General features: G+C 69.7%; 4 protein-coding genes across 5 annotated transcripts; 3 read left to right on the top strand and 1 right to left on the bottom strand.

The window, feature by feature from the left end:
• Positions 1-2,041: 2,041 nt before the first annotated feature.
• Positions 2,042-4,288, top strand: LY6D (lymphocyte antigen 6 family member D). The gene is made up of 3 exons (XM_054708311.1): positions 2,042-2,133; positions 2,983-3,081; positions 3,798-4,288. The coding sequence occupies exons 1-3, from the start codon at positions 2,082-2,084 to the stop codon at positions 4,031-4,033; spliced, it is 387 nt and encodes a 128-aa protein (XP_054564286.1). The 5' UTR covers positions 2,042-2,081; the 3' UTR covers positions 4,034-4,288.
• A 4,384-nt stretch (positions 4,289-8,672) lies between these two features.
• On the top strand, positions 8,673-11,147 carry LOC103302674 (ly-6/neurotoxin-like protein 1). Of its 2 annotated transcripts, none has more exons than XM_054708375.1 (4): positions 8,673-8,788; positions 9,494-9,772; positions 9,958-10,059; positions 10,262-11,147. In XM_054708375.1, the coding sequence occupies exons 2-4, from the start codon at positions 9,721-9,723 to the stop codon at positions 10,456-10,458; spliced, it is 351 nt and encodes a 116-aa protein (XP_054564350.1). In that variant the 5' UTR covers positions 8,673-8,788; positions 9,494-9,720; the 3' UTR covers positions 10,459-11,147. The 2 variants fall into 2 exon arrangements, with proteins under 2 accessions (XP_054564350.1, XP_054564352.1); XM_054708377.1 differs by having other exon boundaries at positions 9,577-9,772.
• A 3,451-nt stretch (positions 11,148-14,598) lies between these two features.
• LOC103302725 (ly6/PLAUR domain-containing protein 2-like) lies at positions 14,599-16,101 on the top strand. Its single transcript, XM_008159768.3, has 3 exons — positions 14,599-14,656; positions 15,562-15,681; positions 15,896-16,101. Exons 1-3 carry the CDS (start codon positions 14,599-14,601, stop codon positions 16,099-16,101), a joined length of 384 nt encoding a protein of 127 aa, XP_008157990.2.
• A 1,834-nt stretch (positions 16,102-17,935) lies between these two features.
• On the bottom strand, positions 17,936-21,099 carry THEM6 (thioesterase superfamily member 6). The gene is made up of 2 exons (XM_008159719.3): positions 20,476-21,099; positions 17,936-18,518 (listed from the first exon to the last, which is right to left on the bottom strand). The coding sequence occupies exons 1-2, from the start codon at positions 20,986-20,988 to the stop codon at positions 18,402-18,404; spliced, it is 630 nt and encodes a 209-aa protein (XP_008157941.2). The 5' UTR covers positions 20,989-21,099; the 3' UTR covers positions 17,936-18,401.
• Between the last annotated feature and the right edge of the window lie 743 nt (positions 21,100-21,842).

Raw genomic sequence — 21,842 nt, forward strand, 5'->3', positions numbered from 1 at the left:
CAAGGGCCCAGGTCCCAGGGGAGAACTAGGATAGGGGCCCGGCCAGGCCCTGGGAGCAGGCGACGGGGGCCCTGCCAGGCCGGAGGCCCCGTGTGCAAAGTGCCTCTCTGGCAGGAGGGAGGAGCCGGGCCCTGGCTCCCACTCCTCAGCTGGCTGACCCGGGGCCAGGCCGGCCTCTGCGTGCATCCGGGGCGCGTGGGACCGCGAGGGACCCAGGGAGACGCTGCACTGACTCATGGGTGTGGCCGGCCCTGCTGAGAAGGGGGTGGGGGACACAGGAAGGGGAGCCGCCCGGGCCTGTGCCACTCCTCTGCCTGATGCCAACATTCTGCGGGCACCGCCCGGCCTGGGAACAGGGTTGCCTCCAGGGCTGGGTGAGAGGGCGCGGGTTCTGGAAAGCGGTGACTTTCTCTGGCAGGCGAGGGCCGGGGGGGGGGGGGGGGGGGGGGGGGGCGGGGCGGGGTGTGGCAAGGGTGAGGGGAAGACGTGGCTGATGCTGACCTGGCACCAGCAGGGCCCTCTCTGGTCCCCATCCCTGACCGGTAAAGGGGGCCAGTGTAAGGGGTCATGTCAGCTCCTCTGTCCCCTGCATCCTGCCTCCTGCCTCCGACAGCAGAGCCAGGTCACCGCCTGCAGGACGCCCTCCCTGGCTGCGCGGTCTCAGTGACTCCAGATGTCTGAAAGCGCCTGCCATCGGAATCACCCACTTTCTCCCACAAGTCAACTGTGTCTGGGCTGTTGCTGACCCGATGTGACGAAGGCCCCGGACGGGCAGCCCTGTCCCTGTGGGCAGCTCATCGGGGACAAAGTCTCCTCCCCGGAGCCAGACCCGGCCGCCTCTGCTCTGGTGCCTCATGCCCAGACCTCTCTCCTCCCACGTCCTGGACCCTGGGGTTCTGCCAGGTCCCCCAACCAGTTATTCCAGCAGCTTCCCTGCCCCATGGCCCCATGGGAGTGAGTCACACCCCCCTCCCCGCCTGCATCCCCCACCCGGCCAGTCAGTGCCCGTCACCGTCACTGAGCCCTGTGCCCTGCTTCCCAGGCCCGGGGCATGCTCCCCCACCCGCCCCCGCCTGCATGGGGAGTCTGATGAGTGCCGGGAGGCCTCAGAACTCAGGGCGGCTCCGTCTGGGTGCGGACATGGGGACCCCCACATGACCAGCCTTGCCCAGCGAGACCCCAGCTGCCCTGACCAAGCCCCTGGGAGCCAGGCCCAGCGGCCCCGCAGCCTTCCCACAGGGTCCGGGGCTGACACGGGCCCGGGGCTCCTGCCGCTCCCCTCCTGCTCCCACAGGTCCGGGGGCAGCTCCGCACCAGCCCGGCGCCTCGGCAGGTCCACCCTGGCCTCCGCACTGGGGAGCGGCCCTGACTTGACCCGCGAGGCGCAGGGGCCGGCTCGCCCGGGCGGGGAGGAAGGGCGGGGGTCTGGAGCCCAGCTCTGAGCAGCCTGCGCCCAGGGGGCTCCCAGGAGCCTCAGGCCTCCCCGCCCCCCGCCGCCACCCCGCCTCCCCTCTGCTGGCCGTCCATCAGGGAGATGGGCTGAGCTGCCTGGACCCGCCCCCTCGCCGTCAGCGGGTCTGCCTGGCGCAGAGGCCCCTAGTCCCCTGGCCGGGCCCCTCGCGGCACAGCCAGCAGCCACGCCCCCGAGCCCGCCCTGCCCCCCACCCCGTCCGCCGTCTCAGCTGGACACTCGCTTCCCTGGGTCCTTCCCAGGCTCTGCCTGGCTGCCCAGCGGCCCCGAGCCCAGACCCCAGAAGGCAGGGCCATGGGCACAGCTCTGGGCACCGCACGGCACCTGCACAGACCCCGGCCGTGACCCTGAGGGTGGGGAACGCAGGGGGGCAGGGGGGGCGAGGACACGGTGCTGCAGGGCTGGACGAGGGCTGGACAGGGCGCTGCAGGGCCAGCGAGGCCGCACAGACCCCGGGGGGGGGGGGACCGGGCGGTGGCGGGGCCGCGGGAGGGGTAAGTCCCGCTGGAGGCCGCTGCCTGGCTGGCTGCCCACCTGCCCCTCCCACAGCCTCTGTCCCGGTTATAAGGCCTCCGGAGAGGAGGGCCCCACCGCTCCCCAAGACGCCGCCATGAAGACAGTCCTGCTGCTCCTCATCGTCCTGGCTGCGGCCCTGCGCCCAGGTGCGGCGGGCGGGCCCAGGCGCGGGAGGGAGGGCGGGCGCCCGCGGTGGGGCTGGGGCCGGAGCTTGGAGTTGCGGACCCTGAGGCTCTGAGAATCCTGAGATTGTGGGGGTGCTGGACTCAATTTATTTGTTATTAATTTTTAAAATATTTTTATTGATTTCAGAGAGGGAGGGGAGAGAGAGAGAGAGAGACATCCATGATGAGAGAGAATCATCGATGGGCTGCCTCCTGCACGCCCCCCACTGGGGATGGAGCCCGCCTCCCGGACATATGACCGGGAATCGAACCGTGACCTCCTGGTTCATAGGTCAGCGCTCAACCCCTGAGCCACGCCGGCCGGGCTGGACTCAGAATTTAAAACCAGCCCCGTCTCCGCGGCTCGGACGGACAATGTGGGGTCAGAGAATCCCAGATGGCCTCTTGGGTCGGCCCCGACGGGCAGTGACACAGCCCGCCGCCGGGAGATGCCTCCCCCACTGGCCCTTCACGTCCCCCCAGGACAGCCATGCTCCCCACAGTCACGCGTGGCCAGGCAGGCAGCTCCCGCCCTGCTCAGCCTGAGGTCGGGCACCTGGCCCTGGGACCGCCCTGGAGGGATGAGGGAGTCCCCGAGAACCAGGCCAGGAAGCAGGTCTCCAGTGCACCCCCTACTGGCCACTGCTCTCAGGTCCTCCCTGCAGACTGGGCCGGCCACCTCCCTCCTGCTGGGGCCCCCAGGGCTGGCCTCAGGTGGCCTCAGGTGGCAGAGGGCTCTGTCCCGAGGGGCCTTTCCAGCGGTGAGCCCAGGGCGGAGGGTCCCTGGAGGGTCTCCCTGTCCCTGGCTGAGACCCTGCCGCTCCCCACCAGCCCGGGCTCTCCGCTGCCACGTGTGCGCCAGTTCCACCAACTGTAAGAAGCCACAGAGCTGCTCGGCCAGCGCGCGCTACTGCCGGACCGTGACCAACGGTGCGTGTCCATCCCGGGGGCGGGGGCGTCCCGGGGTGGGGGGCCGTCCCGGGGTGGGGGGACCGTCCCGGGGTGGGGAGACCGTCCCGGGGTGTGGAGACCGTCCCAGGATGGGGGGACCGTCCCGGGGTGGGGGGCCGTCCCGGGGTGGGGGGCCGTCCCGGGGTGGGGGACCGTCCCGGGGTGGGGGGCCGTCCCGGGGTGGGGAGACCGTCCCGGGGTGGGGAGACCGTCCCGGGGTGGGGAGACCGTCCCGGGGTGGGGAGACCGTCCCGGGGTGGGGGGACCGTCCCGGGGTGGGGGGCCGTCCCGGGGTGGGGGGGCCGGTGCCTGGGGTGGGGGGGCGGTCCCGAGGTGGTGAGACCGTCCCGGGGTGGGGGGACCGTCCCGGGGTGGGGGGGCCGTCCCGGGGTGGGGGACCGTCCCGGGGTGGGGGGCCGTCCCGGGGTGGGGGGCCGTCCCGGGGTGGGGAGACCGTCCCGGGGTGGGGGGACCGTCCCGGGGTGGGGGGCCGTCCCGGGGTGGGGGGCCGTCCCGGGGTGGGGAGACCGTCCCGGGGTGGGGAGACCGTCCCGGGGTGGGGAGACCGTCCCGGGGTGTGGAGACTGTCCCAGGATGGGGGGACCGTCCGGGAAGGTCGGGGCGCCGTGGGTGCACGCGGGGTGGGGTGGGGTGGGGCTCAGAGCGGCCGGCCTGACCGCCCTCGCGCTCGGCAGTGGAGCACCTGTCGGGGAACCTGGTGGAGAAGGACTGCGCGGAGACGTGCCGGCCCACCTACCCGCAGCCCGGCCAGGTCAGCAGCGGCGTGGCCACCACCCAGTGCTGCCAGGACGACCTGTGCAACGAAAGGCTCGTGAACGGCGCCCCCGGCCGCCCCCTGCTGGCCGGCGCCGCGCTGGGCCTGGGGCTGGCGCTGGGCCTCCTGGCCCTCACCGTGGGCCCCAGCCTCTGAGCCGCGGGCCAGGCCTCCATTCCTTTCCGGGCGCTCCCACGCCCCCTCCCCCGCCCCCGCCGTGATGGTGCGGGCCTGGGCAGGCCCTTCCTCGGAGGCTCTGGGGCCGGGCCCGCGGCAGGAGAGCGCCCTCCCACACGAGAGCCCCGGGCCCTGGCAGGGGGGCACGCGGACCCCCTGACTTCTCGTCCATTCCACTTGGTTCCCTTCGATTTTTCTACTGAAACGCCATCGGAATAAACGCTTGGAAACCGTCTGGTGTCTGCTGTTCCAGGGGCGGGGGAGGCACCGGCCACGCAGGACCCCAAGGCCCGGCCAAGCATGGCTACACTTGAAATGCCACGGTCACCCCTTATCCTCGTTGGGGGGGGGCAGGCCCTCCCCAGGCACCTCCTCTAACCCTAGAAGAGAAGGGGTGCCCCTGAGGGGCCGAGGGCAGAGCTCAGGGCAGAGGGAAGGCAGGCCCTCCCACAGGGGGGTCAGGGAGGAGGGGCCCCCTCACACACCCTCCCCTGGAACGTCCTGGGGCCCTCAGGCTCAGCTGCGCCTGGAGCTGTGCAGGGGCCGAGGTCAGTCCCGTTCCCGGGGTCAGTCCCTGCAGGTGAGCCCTGCAGCCCCACCGGCCACCTGAACCCGGGTGGAGAGGGGTGTGTGGGGGGCCGTGTGCCAAGAAAGCACCGCCTCTGAGGGCCTGGTTCTGAGTCCCACGGCCTAGGTTCTGGGCCCGCTGCCCGGGTTCTGGGCCCGCTGCCCGAGTTCTGAGCCCGCTGCCCGGGTTCTGGGCCCGCTGCCCGGGTTCTGAGCCCGCTGCCCGAGTTCTGGGCCCGCTGCCCGAGTTCTGAGCCCGCTGCCCGGGTTCTGAGCCCGCTGCCCGAGTTCTGGGCCCGCTGCCCGAGTTCTGAGCCCGCTGCCCGAGTTCTGAGCCCACTGCCCGGGTTCTGAGCCCGCTGCCCGGGTTCTGAGCCCGCTGCCCGGGTTCTGGGCCCGCTGCCCAGGTTCTGGGCCCGCTGCCCGGGTTCTGGGCCCGCTGCCCGAGTTCTGAGCCCGCTGCCCGAGTTCTGAGCCCGCTGCCCGGGTTCTGGGCCCACTGCCCGGGTTCTGGGCCCGCTGCCCGGGTTCTGGGCCCACTGCCCGGGTTCTGAGCCCGCTGCCCGGGTTCTGGGCCCGCTGCCCGAGTTCTGGGCCCGCTGCCCGAGTTCTGAGCCCACTACCCCGGTTCTGAGTCCCACGGCCCAGGTTCTGGGCCCGCTGCCCGAGTTCTGGGCCCGCTGCCCGAGTTCTGAGCCCACTACCCCGGTTCTGAGTCCCACGGCCCAGGTTCTGGGCCCGCTGCCCGAGTTCTGGGCCCGCTGCCCGGGTTCTGGGCCCGCTGCCCGAGTTCTGAGCCCACTACCCCGGTTCTGAGTCCCACGGCCCAGGTTCTGGGCCCGCTGCCCAGGTTCTGGGCCCGCTGCCTGGTTCTCTCTGGGAGCCCCCTCAGGGCTGCAGATGGACAGACGGACGGAGGGCGTGCTCCATCCACAGTGTGGTCGCTGCAAGGGCAGTCGCAGCCCGTGGGCCCAGGAGGCCCTGCACGTTCCGGGGGGACCAGCCGGCCCCGTGGGCAGAGACCGCCTGGGCTGGCGGGACTCGGGGCGGAAGGTCACAGGGTGCAGGGCAACCTTCCAGGCCAACTTCAGTGCAAGAACAGGCCTGGCCCCCCCCCCACCTCCACCCTCCAGGCGGGGGCCTGTGACCCCACTGGGCAGCCCCCCACCCCTTCATCATCCTAGACCCACCTGACCCCCCGACTCTGACCAGGTCCCCTCTCGTAGGGAGGAACGGGCTACTCTGACCCGGCGACTGGACAGAGGGGCTGGCCATGGGGTCACTTTCTTATGTTTTTTCAAAAAATGTATTTTTCTTGATGTCAGAGAGGAAGGAGAGGGAGGGAGAGAGACATCCATGATGAGAGAGAACCATGGATCGCTGCCTCCTGCACGCCCCCCACTGGGGATGGAGCCCAAAACCTGGGCCTGTGTCCCGACCGGGAATCGAGCCGTGACTTCTGGCTCTTGGGTCGATGCTCAGCCCCGTAGCCGCGCCGGCCGGGCCGCTTGTAATGTTTACAGCTGAGCATGGGGGGGGGGGGGGGGCTGTGGGCGCTTTTTTTTGGAATGTCTGTGTCTGGCTTAGGTATCGGGGTGCTATTGGTCTCCTCCGTTTCCGGATGGGATTGTATGAAATCGCTATTATCCTCTCTTTAAAGTGCTTCGTAGACTCACCGGAGTGTTCTTCGTGGGAAGATTTTAAAATACAATTTCAACGTCTTCAGAAGACAGAGGGGAAATCAGTGCATGTACAGGTGGGCCAACGTCGGATCACAGCTGTGCGTTTGGGAAAGAGCGCCATCGTGAATAAGGAATATTCCAGAATAAACGGTCTGGGTGCTCACAGGGTTCTCTAACTCCCGCCACCCCGTGTTCCCCCTCGGAAGGAACGGCCCGTCCTCCGGGTGCGGTGCTGACGGGGGCACGGCTAACAGCGCCCTGACTCCCCCTGCCACGTGGGGGTGAGCGGTCACACTGCCCTCTCTCGTCTGATGCGGCGAGGTGTCTCGTCTCTTCTTTCCCGTCAGCCGGGCGCGGGGCTTAAAGACCTCACGCTGTTCTCAGAGAACCCGCTTTCCGTTTGACTCGTCTTCTCTACTGCGTTTTCGCTGTTCGTCGGTTGGGTTTTTTGTTAATCCTCACCCGAGGCGAATTTTTTCATTTATTTTTTAGAGAGAGTAGGAGGGAGGGGGAGGGGGAGAGAGAAAACACACCATCCATGTGAGAGAGACACACTGATCGGCTGCCTCCCGCACACGCCCGGACCAGGGCCCGGGGTCACACCTGCAACCCAGGTACGTGCCCGTGACCCTTGGATCAACGGGCGACGCTCTAACCGCTGAGAAACCAGTCAGGGCTTCTCTGTCGTCTTTATTTTATTGATTTTTTTGTGCTCTCTTTTATTATCTTCTTTACTCTGCCTACTTTGGGTTGGATTTGCCTTTTTCGTTCTAGTTTCAGTAGTTGAAGCGTTGTGTTGGGACTGAAAATTATGACAAGGAGCCTTACTAAAATGTCGCCTGGGGGCCAGGAGGGGGCGCTCTCACACCGTTCACGCGGGTCAATTACAGGAGGCCTCGTCGACGGAAAGAATCCTCCACCACTGGTCCAGCAGGAAAAGATGTGGCCGCATCTTCTGCAACCACCCACCCATGAAGGCCGGGGTCGGGGTGGGGGGTGGGGGGGGGGGGGTGGGGGGGCGGGCTGGAGGAGCTAATGGGGGAAAAGAGAGGACACGTGTAATACTTTCAACAAGAAAGATGAAAAAAGCCAAAGCCGGTTTGACTCAGTGGATAGAGCGTCGGCCTGCGGACTGAAGGGTCCCGGGTTCGATTCCGGTCAAGGGCATGTGCCTTGGTTGCGGGCACATCCCCAGTAGGGGGGTGTGCAGGAGGCAGCTGGTCTATGTTTCTCTGTCATCGATGTTTCTGGCTCTCTGTCCCTCTCCCTTCCTCTCTGTGGAAAATCAATAAAATATATTTTAAAAAAAGAAAGATGAAAAACCCCCACAAAAAACCAAAGTAGGTAAGCTTAGCTCCCCCTTATCCCTGGTTCTGTTCTCTCTGTAAAACCCACTTCGCTTGATATTAGTGTAGTCACTCCTGCTTCCTTTCTTTTTAAAAAAGGTATCGATCGCTTTTATTTTTTAAAAAAATATATATTTAAAAAATAAAAAAAATAAAAATATATATATATATTTTTTATTGATTTCAGAGAGGAAGGGAGAGGGAGATAGAAACATCAATGATAAGAATCATTGACCAGCCGCCTCCTGCACGCCCCCCACCGGGGATCAAGCCCGCAGCCCAGGCCTGTGCCCTTGGCCGGAATCGAACCTGGGACCTTCCAGTCCGCGGGCCGACGCTCCACCCACTGAGCCACCCGGCCGGGCCGTGGACGACGGCTCTGAGAGAGGGGGGAGCAGGAGCGGTTCACCGGTGGGTTCCTGTGTGCCTGACCCCCCCCCCCCCCCCCCCCCGCAGATGGGCTGGCGGCCAACCAGGGAACACCCGGCCGGGCCTGTATTTACTTCTCATTGAAAAACAAAACAAAAACGAGACTTTTGGGGCCCGTGACAATCTTATTTTTTGCCTAAAATGGAACAGAAGCTGAATGTTAGTAAAGTTACAGCAAAACCACTACTGGCTCGGGCGGTGCCGGGTGGGAGGCCGCGGCGGCTCGGGCACCTGGCGGGCGGGGCGGGGCTGAGCCCCGGAGGCGGGTCCCTGGCGGGTCCCTCAGCAGGTGAGGGGGCGGCGGGCGGGAGCGCTGCGGGTCCCGTCGCCCCCGACCTGGGCTGAGGAGGGAGGGGCCGGGCGGCCTCAGGGAGCGGTGCGCCCCTCCCCCTGCCCACCCCGTCCCGCCGCTGCGGCAGCGGGAGGAGGGGGCGGGGCGCGGCCCGCGCGTCTGGGGGTCGCGTGGGTGTCACTGCGGGGCCGCGCGCGTGTGGGAGCGGCCGGCTGTCCCGGTGCCGCAGCGTCCGGACGCCCGGCTGGGCCCGGTGCCCGCGGGCGGGGCGGTGGTGCCCGCAGAGCCGGGGCGGGGCGGGGCGGGGCCTCGGGAGCCCACGCGCCGCGGGTCCTCCCCGCGCAGAGGCGGCGGCGGCGTGGACCGCTCCGGCGCACGGACGCGCTCAGGCTGAGGCCCGGGGAGGCGAGCGGCCGCGGTGAGTGCTGAAGGTCACGGTGGAGGTCACCCCGACACCCACCCGCCGGGCACCTGCGTCTTTGGGGCGGGTCTCCGAGGGGGGCGGGCAGGGCCTGCGCCATCCGAGGGTGACGCCCCATCAACAGGCCCGGAGCTGGGGTTGTTGTTCCCGGGGAGGGGGATTCTGATTTGGGCCCTGGAGCCCGAATGTCCCCGCGGGGGGAGGTGAGCCGGGGTCCCGACCCCCACACACCCAGGCCTTCCCAGAAAGGGGGCGCTTCCCACAAAGGGGGCGTCTCCTCCCACCGTCTGGCCCGGAAGGCGGCCTCCCGCAGTGACAGGGGCTCAGGCCTGAGAGCCAGGGTGAACTCTGGGGGTCTTCCTGGGAGGGGGACCCCTGGGTCTGGAGAGTATCAGGAACTGGGGAACACGCAGGAGCACCCCAGGAACAAACGAGAATGGGAGGGAGCACTGAGGAGGAACCACCCTGGGGCCTCGGCCTGCCCTGGCCAGTCACCCTGCACCCCGGGCCTGCGTGGGGAGAGGGCTGTGTGCCAAGCTCCCAGAGGCCCCTGCGTGAACACCCCTGGGTGGCGAGCGTGTGGGTTGGGCCTGGCATTCGGGGGCCCTCCGCCTCCCTTCCCTGCCCACCCCTCCCGTCTGCACCGGTCCCACCCCTGCTCCTCTGATGGGTGACGCCTCCCCCCACACCCCCCCCTCCCAGGCCGTTCCTGACACCCGGCTGAGCTGGCGCCTCCTCTGCCCGCTGGCAGCCGCCCAGCGCCCATCCTCGCCCCCTCTGTGCAGGGCTGCGGTGCCGCCAGCGGACCAGGAGCTCCAGAGGGCACGGGGCGGTCCAGCCCCCTCTGTGCCCCCCCAGTCCCGCCCGAGTGGAACCGAGGGCCGGCCACTGTCCACTCCCCACGCCCACTCTGCCCTCTGGCCCCAGCCATGGCGCCCCTGCTCGCCCTGTTCCTGGTGGCCCTGGCGGGCCTGCCTCTGGGTAAGATGGAGGGGGGGTGGAGGGAGGGACGGATCCTTTGCGGGGGCTGGAAGTGGGGAGGGAGGCAGGTCCCCGCTGACATCTCTCCTTCCGCTCTGCTCTTCGGCCCTGGGGAGGCGGTGGGACTGGGGGTCTGATGGGCCTGAGGAGGGCTCCTCCCTGTCTGTGACCCCCGCCGCCCCCAGCCCAGGCCCTGGACTGCCACGTGTGCGCCTACAACGGGGAGAACTGCTTCAACCCCATGCGCTGCCCGTCCATGGTCACCTACTGCATGACCACGCGCACCTGTGAGTCCGGCTGCCCGGCCTCCTGGGACCGAGCGGGAGGCTCCCGGGGTGCGGGGGAGACTGAGGGGGTGCCCCACGGTCCTTTCTGGGAGCCTCCAGCGGAGGGGACCTTGCTCGAATGGCCCTGCCTGCTGGGGGGAGGGGTAGGGGCAGCTCGGGGTCGCGGCCCCTCTCGGGTCAGCCCGCCTCCCGCTCTCCGCAGACCTCACCCCGACCAAGATGAAGGTGAGCAAGTCCTGCGTGCCCAGCTGCTTCGAGACCGTGTACGACGGCTACTCCAAGCACGCCTCCACCACGGTCTGCTGCCAGTACGACCTCTGCAACGGGGCCGGCCGCGCCACCGCGGGGGCCCCGGCCCTGGTCCCCGTGCTCCTGGCCACCCTCTGGGGTCTGCTCTGAACCCCTGCCTGCCCCCCCTGAAGACCACTCACGACGGAGCTCCGAGAGGCACACCCACCCGCTCCCCTGGCCGCTCCCGACCCCCCAGCCACGCCCAGCACCGGCTGCCAGAGAAGCCTGGGCCTCTGAGCCGCGGGGCCTCCTCCCCGGCCGCCTGTCCGTGTCCGAAGGCGGGTGTGGGCCTGGCCTTCCGGAGGCGTCTGGCCCGGGTGGGAGAGCTCAGCCCTCCGTCCCGGCACGGGGTGCCCAGCCATGCAGTGCTATTTATGGGGCCTCGGGGCGCTGGTGGGCAGGTGCCCCACCTTCCTGGCAGCCCCGGGGCAGCCGTGGAGCAGGGCCCTGGGAGGAAGGCCTCCGTCCCCGGCTGTCCAGGGAGGGTGTCAGCTTGGGGTCAGCGAGGACGAGGTCTGGGGGGGGGGGTACTCAATGCTGCTCTCGCTAATGTAACGCCTGGCACAGGGTCTGCACACACAGCTGTAACCGGGGGAGCTTGCGGGAACCACACCGGACACGGTCAGCCACCTGCGGACAGGAAACCGCACTGACCCCGACCCTGGTCACTCGGAGCCCTGAGCCTGAGGGCTGACCGGATAGTGGTACAGGGCGGGCCAAGGGACAGGGCTCGCTGTGAGTCCACCTCCTCCCCTCGAAAGTCAATAAACCCCACACCCAGGTCTCCTTCTCCAGCACAGCGCCCCAAGGGGCAGCCTCCAGTTCCATAACATTGCGGGGGGGGGGGGGGGGGGGGGGGGGGGGGTCTGCCTGAGGCTGGGTGGGATCTGTCCCCTCTCACTCAGCCAACCCGAGCTGCCCGCTGCACTCCCAGCCCGGGGCTCCGCGGGGGAGGGGGTGGGTTATATTTGGCGGCGCCCAGAGCTGACTCAGGGCCTATTTTGGGCCTGGAGAGCCGGAGACAGCAGAGGGCCACCAGGCTGGCGGAGACAGGCAGAGCGAGGGCCTTAGGAGGGGCCTGACTTGGGATCCCCCCCCCCGGGAGGGATGCGTCCAACCAAGGCCGACAGCCTGGGGGAGGGGCTCGGACCCTCAGGGAGCTGGGCAGGCGGCTGGGCTGATGGGAGGAGAGGAGGCCCCAGAATCCGCTCGCCCCGCGCCTTCCCTCGGGGTGACCGCCGTCCGTCTGTCCGCAGTCCGGGCTGGCCCGCTGTAGGATCCCTGCCTTGACCCCCAAGGCCCCGCCAGCCAGCCTGAGGGTCCCGGGTCCCGTGGGCCCGACTGCCCCGAAGGGCCGGAGCTCTGCCCCCTCCCCGCTCCTGAGACGGGCAGTCTGCTTCAGGCAGGTCTGGGGTGGGGGGGGGGGCGGGCGCGGTGAGGGCTGGAAGGCCCCGGAGGGTGTGCAGGGCTCTGAGCTGTGGGGCCCACAGCCTGATGGTTCCCCTGGAAGAACCGCGGGGCCTTTGGTGCCAGCTGCGCTCCTGGAAACGGGAAGGTGGAGCGGTGGGGGTGGGGGGGGGCGGGGGAAGAAGCCCCGATGACAAGCAGTCCCCTGTCCCCTCCCCCGGGAAGCGCAAGGACTAGATGCTCACGGCATCGCCGTTCCTGCTGCTCACCCGGAGGTGCTGGTCCCTGGGGACACAGCCAGGCTGGGGTCCTTCCGGAAGGAGAGGAAGGAAGGGGTTCAGCAGCTGCCTTGGGGGAGCCTCTGTACAGCTGAGAACATCGGCCTAGGGCCATCCAACTGGGCGCCCGGGGCACCGCCCACCTGCAGCCCAGACACCACAGGAGACCAGACACGGGCGGGGGGAAGGCCACAGGGCAGAGGGAGCATCCCCACCCTGGTCACCCTGAGCCCTGACCCTGGTCACCCTGAGCCCTGACCCTGGACACCCTGAGCCCTGACCCTGGTCACACACTGAGCCCTGAACCTGGTCACACCCGGAGCCCTGACCCTGGTCACACACTGAGCCCTGACCCTGGTCACACCCGGAGCCCTGACCCTGGTCACACCCTGAGCCCTGATCCTGGTCACACGCTGAGCCCTGACCCTGGTCACCCTGAGCCCTGACCCTGGTCACACTGACCCTGACCCTGGTCACACCCGGAGCCCTGAGCCTGGTCACACCCTGAGCCCTGACCCTGGTCACACGCTGAGCCCTGACCCTGGTCACACTGAGCCCTGACCCTGGTCACACCCTGAGCCCTGACCCTGGTCACACCCTGAGCCCTGACCCTGGTCAAGGGCTGAGCCCTGACCCTGGTCACCCTGAGCCCTGACCCTGGTCACACTGAACCTGACCCTGGTCACACTCGGAGCCCTGAGCCTGGTCACACCCTGAGCCCTGACCCTGGTCACACTCTGAGCCCTGACCCTGGTCACACTCTGAGCCCTGACCCTGGTCACATGCTGAGCCCTGATCCTGGTCACACCCTGAGCCCTGACCCTGGTCACACCCTAAGCCCTGACCCTGGTCACATGCTGAGTCCTGACCCTGGTCACACCCTGAACCCTGACCCTGGTCACACCCTGAGCCCTGACCCTGGTCACATGCTGAGCCCTGATCCTGGTCACACTCTGAGCCCTGACCCTGGTCACTCGGAGCCCTGAGCCTGGGACTGTGGAGGGACCCAGGAAAGCGGGACCCCTGGGCGCACAGGCAGCCTCCACTGCACCAGCCCAGGCCCCACCCTAAGCAGGAGCTGAACTTTGCAGGGAGGACGGCCCAGGCCTCCCAGGGGCTCGGCGGAAACTGGAGGAGGGGTGCTGCCCCGCTTTGGGGGCCAGGTTGTGCCGGGCAGGTGTGCGCTCTGGAGGAAAGCAGGGCGGAGCCCCTGGGCTGAGGACAGGAAGGCCTTGGCTGGGCTGCCCCGAGGAGGGAGGGGTGCGGCGGGGGGAGCCAACCACTCAGTGCCCTGCACCGGTGCCACCGCAGCTCCGAGGAGCGGGCGAGCCCTCTGGAGACCCGCCCTTCACCGCTGCCGGGGCCTCAGTTCCACCTCCGGGCACAGGCCCGAGGGCTGGCACCCTGGAGCCGAGTGCCCACCCTCGCCCCACCCGGTGCCCACGAGACACAGGCCCTCCCGTGGAGGACATCGGACCCGCCAGGGAATCGGGGCTGAAGGGGGGACCCAGGACAGAGAATTCCAACCCGGGGGAGGGCACCGCTGTGGTGGGGGAGAGAGGAGCAGGTTTGGAGTTGGTGGGGGGCAGTGAGCCCCGAGGGGAGACCCTGGCCTTGACCCTCTGCCAGAGGCCCCAGGGCTGCATTAAAAACCCCACCCTGGGTTTGCCCTGGCATCTGTGGGTGAAGTGGGGGTGACAGGGTCACAGGCAGGCGCACCCTGGGAGGGCTGAGGTGCAGGCACCCAGGGGTGTGTGTGTGCACGCGCGCCGGTGTGAGTGCACGTGTGTATGCCAGTGTGCATGTGTGTGGTGGGAAGCGGTGGCTGCAGCCACGCTAGATCATCGGACCCCAGTGCCCTCTCCTGCCTGAGCCTTGGCCCAGGGACTCCCATCCATCTCCCGACCTGCCGTGGGCCCGAGGGGCAGCCACTGGAGGTCCAGGTGGATGTCAGGGTTCGCGTCCCCAGGTGACCCTGGCCCCTCCGCTCCCCCTCCAGCGGGGACCTCTGTTGACCCAGCGCATTATCTTTGTCTCCGGAGCCGGAGCCGCACACACTGTGGCCGGTTGCCCAGGCAGCAGCCTGCCCAGTCACTACAAACCGCCCTCCCTGCCCCGTGACCCCCTCAGAGGAGCTGCGAGGGGGCCCTGGTGTGTGTGTGTGTGTGGGGGGGGTTGGGCCCAGAGTCACAGACCAGGAATCTGCCCTGGTGCTGAAGTGGAGGTGCAGGCAGGGGGTGCCCCACGGGGGTGGGAGTCGGGGTGGGCAGCCCCCCTCCGCTCTCTCCTCTGCAGCCTGGGGGGAGGGGGCTTCCGGGCACAGGGGTACCAGGTAGAGGAGGGAGAAGGACCCAGACGCTAAGGGGGGTCACGGGGCGGGAGGTGGAGGAATGAGGAAGGGGTGGAGATGTCCCACAGGGGCCTGGGAGCCCAGGGGGAGGGCGGGCCCACGGCGGGGCGGCTCCCCACCCCTAATCTGCCCGGCTGACCGGTCTGGGCTGTGCTGGGCGCCTATCCCCGCGGGCAGGCCCAGCAGAGCGCAGTGGCGGTGCGGGACTGGACCATGCGGGGGACGAGGTTGGCGCTGCTGGCGCTGGCGCTGGCCTCCTGCGGCGGGCTTGGTGAGAGGCGGGAGGGTGCCAGGGGTGCTGGGGTGGGCGGGTTGGGGGACAGGAGAGGAAGAAAGGGGGGGTGGCACCCGGCCTGAGGGCTCAGTTGGTAGGCCCCCAGTTTGATTCCCGTCAGGGTGGGTGCTGATGTCTGTTTCTCTCTCATCTCCCCGCCCTCCCTCTATGTCCTCCAGTGAGGAAGGGAGGGAGGGAGGGAGGGGGAGGTGAGGAGTGTTGGTGTCCCCTGGTGGAGGGAGATGGAGGCGGGGGGGGGGGGGGGCAGCATGGAGGGGCTGAGGGTGAGGAGGGTGCAGTGAGGGTGCTGGGGTCACCGGCAGAGGCCCTGGGTGCCCGCCAGGGAGCTGCCCTTCCCGGGGACCCTCGGGCTGGGTGTGGGCCAGACCAGGGAGTTCTGGGGGCAGCAGAGGATGGACAGAGGGGTGAGCACCTGGGAAAACAGCGGAGGGGACAGCCCAGCCCCTTGGGGCCCCTACGCCCCACCGCAGGAGGAGCTGGGTCTGAGCCGGACGACATGGTTCTGCCGTTTCCCAGAGAGGGAAACTGAGGTTAGCCAGCGGGACCCAGCGCCACCCAGTGCGGGTGCAGAAGCCTGTGGGCTCCGTGCAGGGGTGGGGCAGGTAGCAGGGAAGGGGAGTGGCCGGGCCCCACCCCTGCGCTGTGCACCCGACCTGCCTGGGTCCCTGCCCGGCGCCCCCTCCCCCCCCCCCCCCCCCCCCGTGCCCTGCAGACACCAGTGTCGCCCGGACACCGCCAAAGCCGCCTGTCCCCACCCCGGGAGGCCCCCGCCGGGCACACGCTGCCTCAGGACTCGGTTTTCACGTGGGCACCTGGGCCCCGGGTCTCCGGACGGGGCTCGGGAGGGCAGGGCCTGCTGACCCGCCCTGTCACCGCCCCAGCCGTGGCCCTGCGATGCTTCAGCTGCCAGGAGCCCACAGGGGAGTTCAGCTGCGTCACCATCGCCACGTGCAAGGCCAACGAAACCATGTGCAAGACCACCCTCTACTCGCGGGAGATGGGTCAGTGCGCGGGGGCGGGCGGGCGGGGCTGCGCCGGGGTCAGTGCGGCCTCCCCGGCGAGGACCCGTCGGTGGCCGTGTGCCTGGCCCCGGGGGCGCTCGCTGGTGCTGTGGGCGGACAGGGGGCCGGTCACAGAGGGAGTGAGACGGGGTGGCGGCCCGCGGGGGGTCCTGCCGGAGGCACGAGGCCTGACGCGGGTGCCCCCTGCCCACAGTGTACCCCTTCCTGGGGGACGCCACGGTGACCAAGGCCTGCGCCAGCAAGTGCGTGCCCTCGGACGCGGACGGCATCGGCCTGACACGGCCGGTGTCCTGCTGTAATGTCGACCTGTGCAACGTGGTCGGGGCGTCCGCCCCCCGCGGCCCCCGTGGCCTGGCCCTGGCCCTCACGCTGGCCTCCCTCCTGAGCCTCCCCCTTTAGCGCCCCACCCCCCGCCTCCCGGCCCAAACGCCCTTGAAGAAGCTCGCCTACCTGCACCAGGCCTCCCGTCTCCTTTCTGGGGCGCCTCCCCCTGCGTATCTGGGGCCTCACCTGGAGCCTGCGCGCCCCCCCCTCCCCCCGCCTACCGCTCTCTCCTCGTCACACCAGCCACCGCACATCACGGGCTCCCGCTGTCTCCCCGCGGGAGCGAGGATGGTCACTGGGCCGGGGACACACTGACCAGCAGGACGCTGCCCTCTAGCCCTCAGGGGCTCGGCGGCGGGCTGGGGGGCAGGAGATGGGACCCCAGGTGCAGGGGGAGCCCCCCACCCACCAGAGCCAGGTCGGGGTGGATTCTCGGAGGCAGCCGGGCAAGGCCTCCCATGACGGAGAGGTTGGGTGGAGGGGGCGCCAGGCCAGGCCGGCCAGCAGTGACCCCCTGCCGCTCACCCAGCCCGCGACGAGGTCCCCCTGGGGCCCCGTGGCAGAGGGTGCTGAGAGGTGTGTGTGGGGGGGCCCTGAGCGTCCACACCCCCCTTCTCCGGGCCCCACTTCCTGTGTCTGAGGAAACCCAGGCTCCAGTGCGGAGGGACCTTCACTCCACCTTGGACTTGGGCCGGCACCGACCCCCCGAGCACCTCCCAGGCCCCGTTCCCAGAGGGCGGCGCGTCTGTCTGGAGTGGGAGCCTGGGGCCTGTGTCTCCCCTCCCCCCGTCCCCCGGAGCGCCCGCCCTGCCCCAGGCGCCTGCCAGGCCTGGCGGTTGAGTTGCATAACCCTCTCCTTTTGTCCCCTCGCACCTCTCCCTCAGTCCCACACCTGCCCAGCCCACCGGGGGAGGCGAGCCCAGCCTCGGCCCGGCTGCAAACTCCCGCCTGCCCCGCACCCACTGGATGCCTGCTGCAAACCAGGTCCTCCTGGGCAGGTCAGAGCAGGGATGCAGCCCCTCCCCCACCCCCCCCCACGGAGTCGGGGGGCACAGACCCAGACTGTGGGGCACTACCTCCGGAGGGAGCACCTGGAGGGTCACGGGACTTGACCCCGGGACCAAGCTGGACACCTGGGCCGAGTGCCCTGAAACGGGCCAGCAAGGCCCGGGGGGAGAGAAAGCCGGCGCCGGGCCCGGGTTGGGGCCAGTCCTGCCCTGCCAGCCGGGTCCCCCGGTTCACAGGAGCCCCACCAGCCGGACGCCCCGACTCAGCACACACCCAGGGAGTGCCCGCGGCTCCGGGAGGGGGTTCGGGGCTTCCAAAGGAGGACCTCGCTCAGACACGCACGTCGAAGACCCTTTAATCGCGGGCTTCCTCTAAACAGAACAAACATCGCAGCTTTCCCGGCGGCGTAAGGAGAGGGGGCAGGCGAGGCGCGAGGCGGCGGCGCTCCTGCTCCAAGGCGGGGGGCGGGGCCTCCAGGCTGGGCGGCGAGGCGCTAGCGGGGCAGCGCCACCCCCAGGGCCTGAGCGCGTTCCGGCCGGGCTTTCTTGCTCGGAGGTCTTGGCCAGCTCCTCCTCTCTCCAGCTGACAGGAGGCATCAGGCTGGAGCAGGGGTGTGTGTGTGTGTGTGTGGCCCCAACGGGGAGCCCCGAGGGCAGCTGCAGGCCAGGCCACTGGGGTGAAACCGAGAAGACCCCCCCAGCCCCGGCCCATCAGGGAGGCAGCCCCTCCGAGGAAGAAGGGGAGATGGGCAGCAGAATGGGGTGCGAGGCAAGGACAGCTCAGAGGGAGGGCCAGAGAGGGCGGGGCCGCCCGTGGCCCCACAGCACACCCCAATGGACCAAGGAATGCAGACAGGCGAGGGCGGGGTGCGGCGGCCCCCCCCCCCCCCCCCCCCCCCCCGGCCACAGGAAGCTCGCCACCTCCACAGAAGCCCCGTGCCCTCCGCCCTGCTCGACGCCGCCCCGGGCCGGCCACCCTCACCTGCAGCCCGAGGGACGGCCCCGGCCCTGCCCCGCCCCCCACCGTCTCCCACTGCGGCTCGGTGCCCAGCACGGCTCCAGGTGGTCCCTGAGCTCCGAGCTAGCTCTGGACCCGGTCCCAGCGCCAAGGACCCTGGGCCTCCCTCTTCACTCACCGCCTCTGCCCGGAGGACGGGGCGCCTAGATCACCCCATCCCATGCTCAGCGGGGAGGCTCAGAGGGCCGTCAGTAATGGGGTGGGGGAGGGCCGAGCGAGTGAAGGGGGCCTTGCTGGTCGCAGGCCACCTCAGCTCGGAGAGCCGGGCCAGCCCATCCTGCAGTGTGCGCCCCGGCAGGCGGGGGCGGGGCGGCGGTGACTGCCTGGTAGTGGCCGGCAGGCGGGGATGGTCACTGGTCCTTGCCGACTTCGTCGCCGAGCCCGCTCTCGGCCCGGAGCAGCCGGCTGCTGGCCTCGTTGTAGGCGACCCAGTGCTGCAGGTCTTCCGGCAGCTCCGGCGGCTCCACCTGCGGGGGGAGGGGGGTGAGACCGGCTCCCTGAGCTCTCCGCTGCCAGGGCGACCAGCAGGAGTGCAGGGAGGGACAGCCTGGCCAGGGGCTGCCGCCCCCCTCCATGCCTCTGCGGATGGTCTCCAGGCCCAGGTGTCTCCTCCCTGGCCCAGGCCCCCAGCTCCTGGGCCCTCGGTGGTTAAACCTCTCCCGTCCTTGCTCTCAAGGCACCGCCTCCTCCATCAGGCCTGCGTCCCCAGGGCCTGCCTGAGCCCTGAGCCCTCCTTGTCCCCAGAATCAGGTCCAAACCTCTGAGGCCTGCGGGCCGGAGGGGTGACAGATGGGAACCCAGAGCAGCCAGAGGCCTTCGGAGGCAGAGCAGGGGCCGGAGGGCGGAGGGCCCGGGGCAGCACCCCAAGGGCTTGTCTCGAGCCCCCCTCTTTCTCGAGGGCGCCATCAAGGGCTGAGCTTGTCCTCCCAGCCCTTCCAGCTCCCGGCCTGACCGCTGAGTTCCCGCCTGGCCCCGTTTTTGCAATGGGGTGGCAGGCCAGATGCGGGGCCAGGCCTGGGGTCAGAGGCCGAACCGACTGGCTTTGGGAGCCAGGGGGTGGGGAGGCCCCAGGGACATGCCACCATCTCAGAGCACCCAGAGGCCCAGCCTCCCCTGCAGATGGGGGCGAGGGGGGGGGGGCGCGGCCGCATCACCGCACAGTCAGGCTCGGGCTCAGGCTCGGGCTCTGCTCCGGGTCCAGGCCTGGCTCTCGGGAGCCGGTCCCCCAAGGACCCAATCCTTCAGCATGCAGGACTCTGGGCAGTGGGCTCGGCCCGCCCCTGGCCCCCCTGGCCCTGGCTGGTGTCCTCGGCACGTCCCTGGGGCCTCCGTGGGTCAGCCCCCCACCTCTCGTGGGGACCTCCCCATCAGCTCAGTGACCCTCAGCCGAGGCCTGACCACGTCGCAGCTTCCCGGGCAGGAGAGCGCCGGACTCCCCTCCTCTGCCTTCGCTCACCCACAGACTCACAGCCTTGATGGCCACCCCCTGCCGGCTTCCTGGCACATGAAGGGGCACGCAGGACACCTCTGCCCCTGAGGCGGTCGGGGAGACCCGGGGCCTTTGGCTGTGTTCCTGGGGCTCGCTGTGCAGCCTCGGGCAGATCCCACCCCTCTCTGGGCCTGCTTCCCCATCTCTGAGGTGGGGAGACGCTGACCTCTCACCAGGAAGGTGAGGCCGCGGCCCTCCTGTCCTCGGAGGGCAGTGCCCTGCCCGGCGTGGGCACAGGAGCCCCCGGCGTTTTCGGGAACCCGCCTGCAGCCAGAGTCTGCCCTTGCCAACCTCCCGGGGCAGCGCCGGGCCGTCCCCAGGGCCCAGTTGCCAGGCAGCTCGGGGAGGGCAGGGGGGGGCTGCGCTGTGCCGGGAGGAGCTGGCCGCCGGCCCTGGGGAGGGACCTCGAGCCCCAGGCAGCGCTGCGGCTTCTTCTCTCCACTGGAACAGCGAGGGGCTGCAGCTCTCCGGCTCCGTCCCCAGAGCCAGTCCCAGGGGCCGGCGACACCCCCTCAGCTCTGAGCTCGGGAGAGGGGGTCTCAGAACTCCCAGCAACTTCCTCTCACTGACACCCCTCCCCCCACACACTACGTTCAGAACCAAGCACCAGAGAGGGCGGCTCCACACTCCGCGACACACAACACTGAGCTGGGAGAGGCCTGGCCTGGGCTCGCCGGTCCTGGGAGAGGTGGCACAAGGGCCTGGAGGCTTGAGGGGTCGGGCTAGGAAGTGGCGAGGGGGCAAGCACAGTCCCGGTATGGAGTGGATTCGGGGGCCCTGGGAGCCCCAGGAAGAACGGCACCAGGGAAGGAGGCTCTGGGTCCAAAAGGAAGGACGGTGCGCTGCAGGGCGGGCACCCCGAGGGAAGGGGTCTCACCAGGGGCGGGGCAAGGACCGGGAGACGGCGGGGTCGCGCACCGGGAGGGGGGGCTCACCCTGCGCTTGCACAGGTGCTGCACGACGCGCTCCGGCGAGGTGCCCAGCACGTGCTGGCGGGAGCGCAGCAGCGCGCACAGGAAGCCGTCGCGCAGGCTGACGAAGCGCGCCTCGAGGTAGAAGGCGCGGTCGTCCCAGCCCAGCAGGCGGGTGCGCACTTCGAAGGGCTCGAGCAGGCGCAGCGAGCGGCGGTAGCGCGCGCACGAGGCAGCCAGCACGGCGCGCGCCCCGAGCGTGCGCAGCGCCCCGAGCACCCCACAGCGGGCCAGGTGCGCGGCGCGCGCCACGTCGGCCTCGCGCAAGTAGCGCGCGTTGTTCATGTGCAGCAGCAGGTCCAGGTCCGAGGGCAGCACGCGGCCCGCGTAGCGCTGCTCGGCCAGCAGGTCCCGGACGCGCGGCTGCAGCAGGCGCGCGCGCAGCACGGCGCACGGGACGCGCAGCAGGTACCACCCGTCCAGCAGCGCGAAGTAGGCGAGCGCCAAGCCCAGCAGGGGCACGAGCAGCTGCAGCATCGCGACGCGGCCCGCGGTGCCAGGGCCAGCCGGTGCGCGCTGCGCAGCTACCCGCGCCCGCCAGCCCCGGAACCGGCGAGCGCCGCGCGGCCGGAGCGAACCACCTCGCGAAGCCGGCTGAGGGGGGAACGAGCCTGAGGCCGCGGGTGCTGCAGGCAGGAACCCCGCCCCTCGCCGCCGGCACCCCCGTGTCCTCAGTGGTCCCTTCCGCCCGGCCGCCGGCGCCGTTATCGCTTTCCTGGGCGGGTGGGGCGCCGAGGCGCGCGCGGAGCACCACAGCGCCACCTGGCGGTCGCGCTCCGCGGGGCAGGCTGGATCGCGGATAGTCGCCCGCAGGGTCCCTGCCCGGCCAGGAGCGAGCGCCCCACTGGCCCCCGAGATTCGGCCCCTGATTTGAGGGGAGTCCAAGGGTCCAGCGCTTCCCCGGCCCAGGCCGCGGGACTTCGCAAGAGAAATGGGCACAGTCAGCCCCGGGGGCGCTCGTGGGAGACTCTGCTGGAAGCCGACCTTCCTAGGCTCCAGGGGCTCCCCACTCCCGCAGGGCGACACCCCCAAAGCATAAGCGGCGGATTTAGGGCACATGACAGTCTGGCCCCAATACACCTTTCAGTCCCAGCCTGTAGCCTCATTACTCGTCCCCACCCACATTCACCCCTACCCCCCAAAGATCCTGACCACCCCAACTTGATTCCCAGGCATTCCCGCCCTTTGCCCCTTTAGAAACGGGAGCAACGACGCCTGGGTGGGGGCGGGGAACGTACATGACTCAGCAAGGGGTTCAGAGGTGTCTGCGCTTGGGACGCAGCCCAGCGGCCGGTGGCACACGCCCGGGTGCCTGTCCCCCCTGCAAGGCT

The sequence above is a fragment of the Eptesicus fuscus genome, chromosome 19, assembly GCF_027574615.1.
Source record: "Eptesicus fuscus isolate TK198812 chromosome 19, DD_ASM_mEF_20220401, whole genome shotgun sequence".
Lineage (NCBI taxonomy): Eukaryota > Metazoa > Chordata > Mammalia > Chiroptera > Vespertilionidae > Eptesicus > Eptesicus fuscus.

Excerpts from the sequence above, each read along its gene's own strand:
- LY6D (XM_054708311.1), top strand. The coding sequence starts at position 2,082 with ATGAAGACAGTCCTGCTGCTCCTCATCGTCCTGGCTGCGGCCCTGCGC. Across the intron at positions 2,134-2,982 it reads GGCTGCGGCCCTGCGCCCAG|CCCGGGCTCTCCGCTGCCAC; the intron begins GTGCGGCGGGCG and ends GCTCCCCACCAG. Across the intron at positions 3,082-3,797 it reads CTGCCGGACCGTGACCAACG|TGGAGCACCTGTCGGGGAAC; the intron begins GTGCGTGTCCAT and ends CGCGCTCGGCAG.
- LOC103302674 (XM_054708375.1), top strand. The coding sequence starts at position 9,721 with ATGGCGCCCCTGCTCGCCCTGTTCCTGGTGGCCCTGGCGGGCCTGCCT. Across the intron at positions 9,773-9,957 it reads CCTGGCGGGCCTGCCTCTGG|CCCAGGCCCTGGACTGCCAC; the intron begins GTAAGATGGAGG and ends CGCCGCCCCCAG. Across the intron at positions 10,060-10,261 it reads CTGCATGACCACGCGCACCT|ACCTCACCCCGACCAAGATG; the intron begins GTGAGTCCGGCT and ends CGCTCTCCGCAG.
- LOC103302725 (XM_008159768.3), top strand. The coding sequence starts at position 14,599 with ATGCGGGGGACGAGGTTGGCGCTGCTGGCGCTGGCGCTGGCCTCCTGC. Across the intron at positions 14,657-15,561 it reads GGCCTCCTGCGGCGGGCTTG|CCGTGGCCCTGCGATGCTTC; the intron begins GTGAGAGGCGGG and ends TCACCGCCCCAG. Across the intron at positions 15,682-15,895 it reads CCTCTACTCGCGGGAGATGG|TGTACCCCTTCCTGGGGGAC; the intron begins GTCAGTGCGCGG and ends CCCTGCCCACAG.
- THEM6 (XM_008159719.3), bottom strand. The coding sequence starts at position 20,988 with ATGCTGCAGCTGCTCGTGCCCCTGCTGGGCTTGGCGCTCGCCTACTTC. Across the intron at positions 18,519-20,475 it reads AGCACCTGTGCAAGCGCAGG|GTGGAGCCGCCGGAGCTGCC; the intron begins GTGAGCCCCCCC and ends CTCCCCCCGCAG.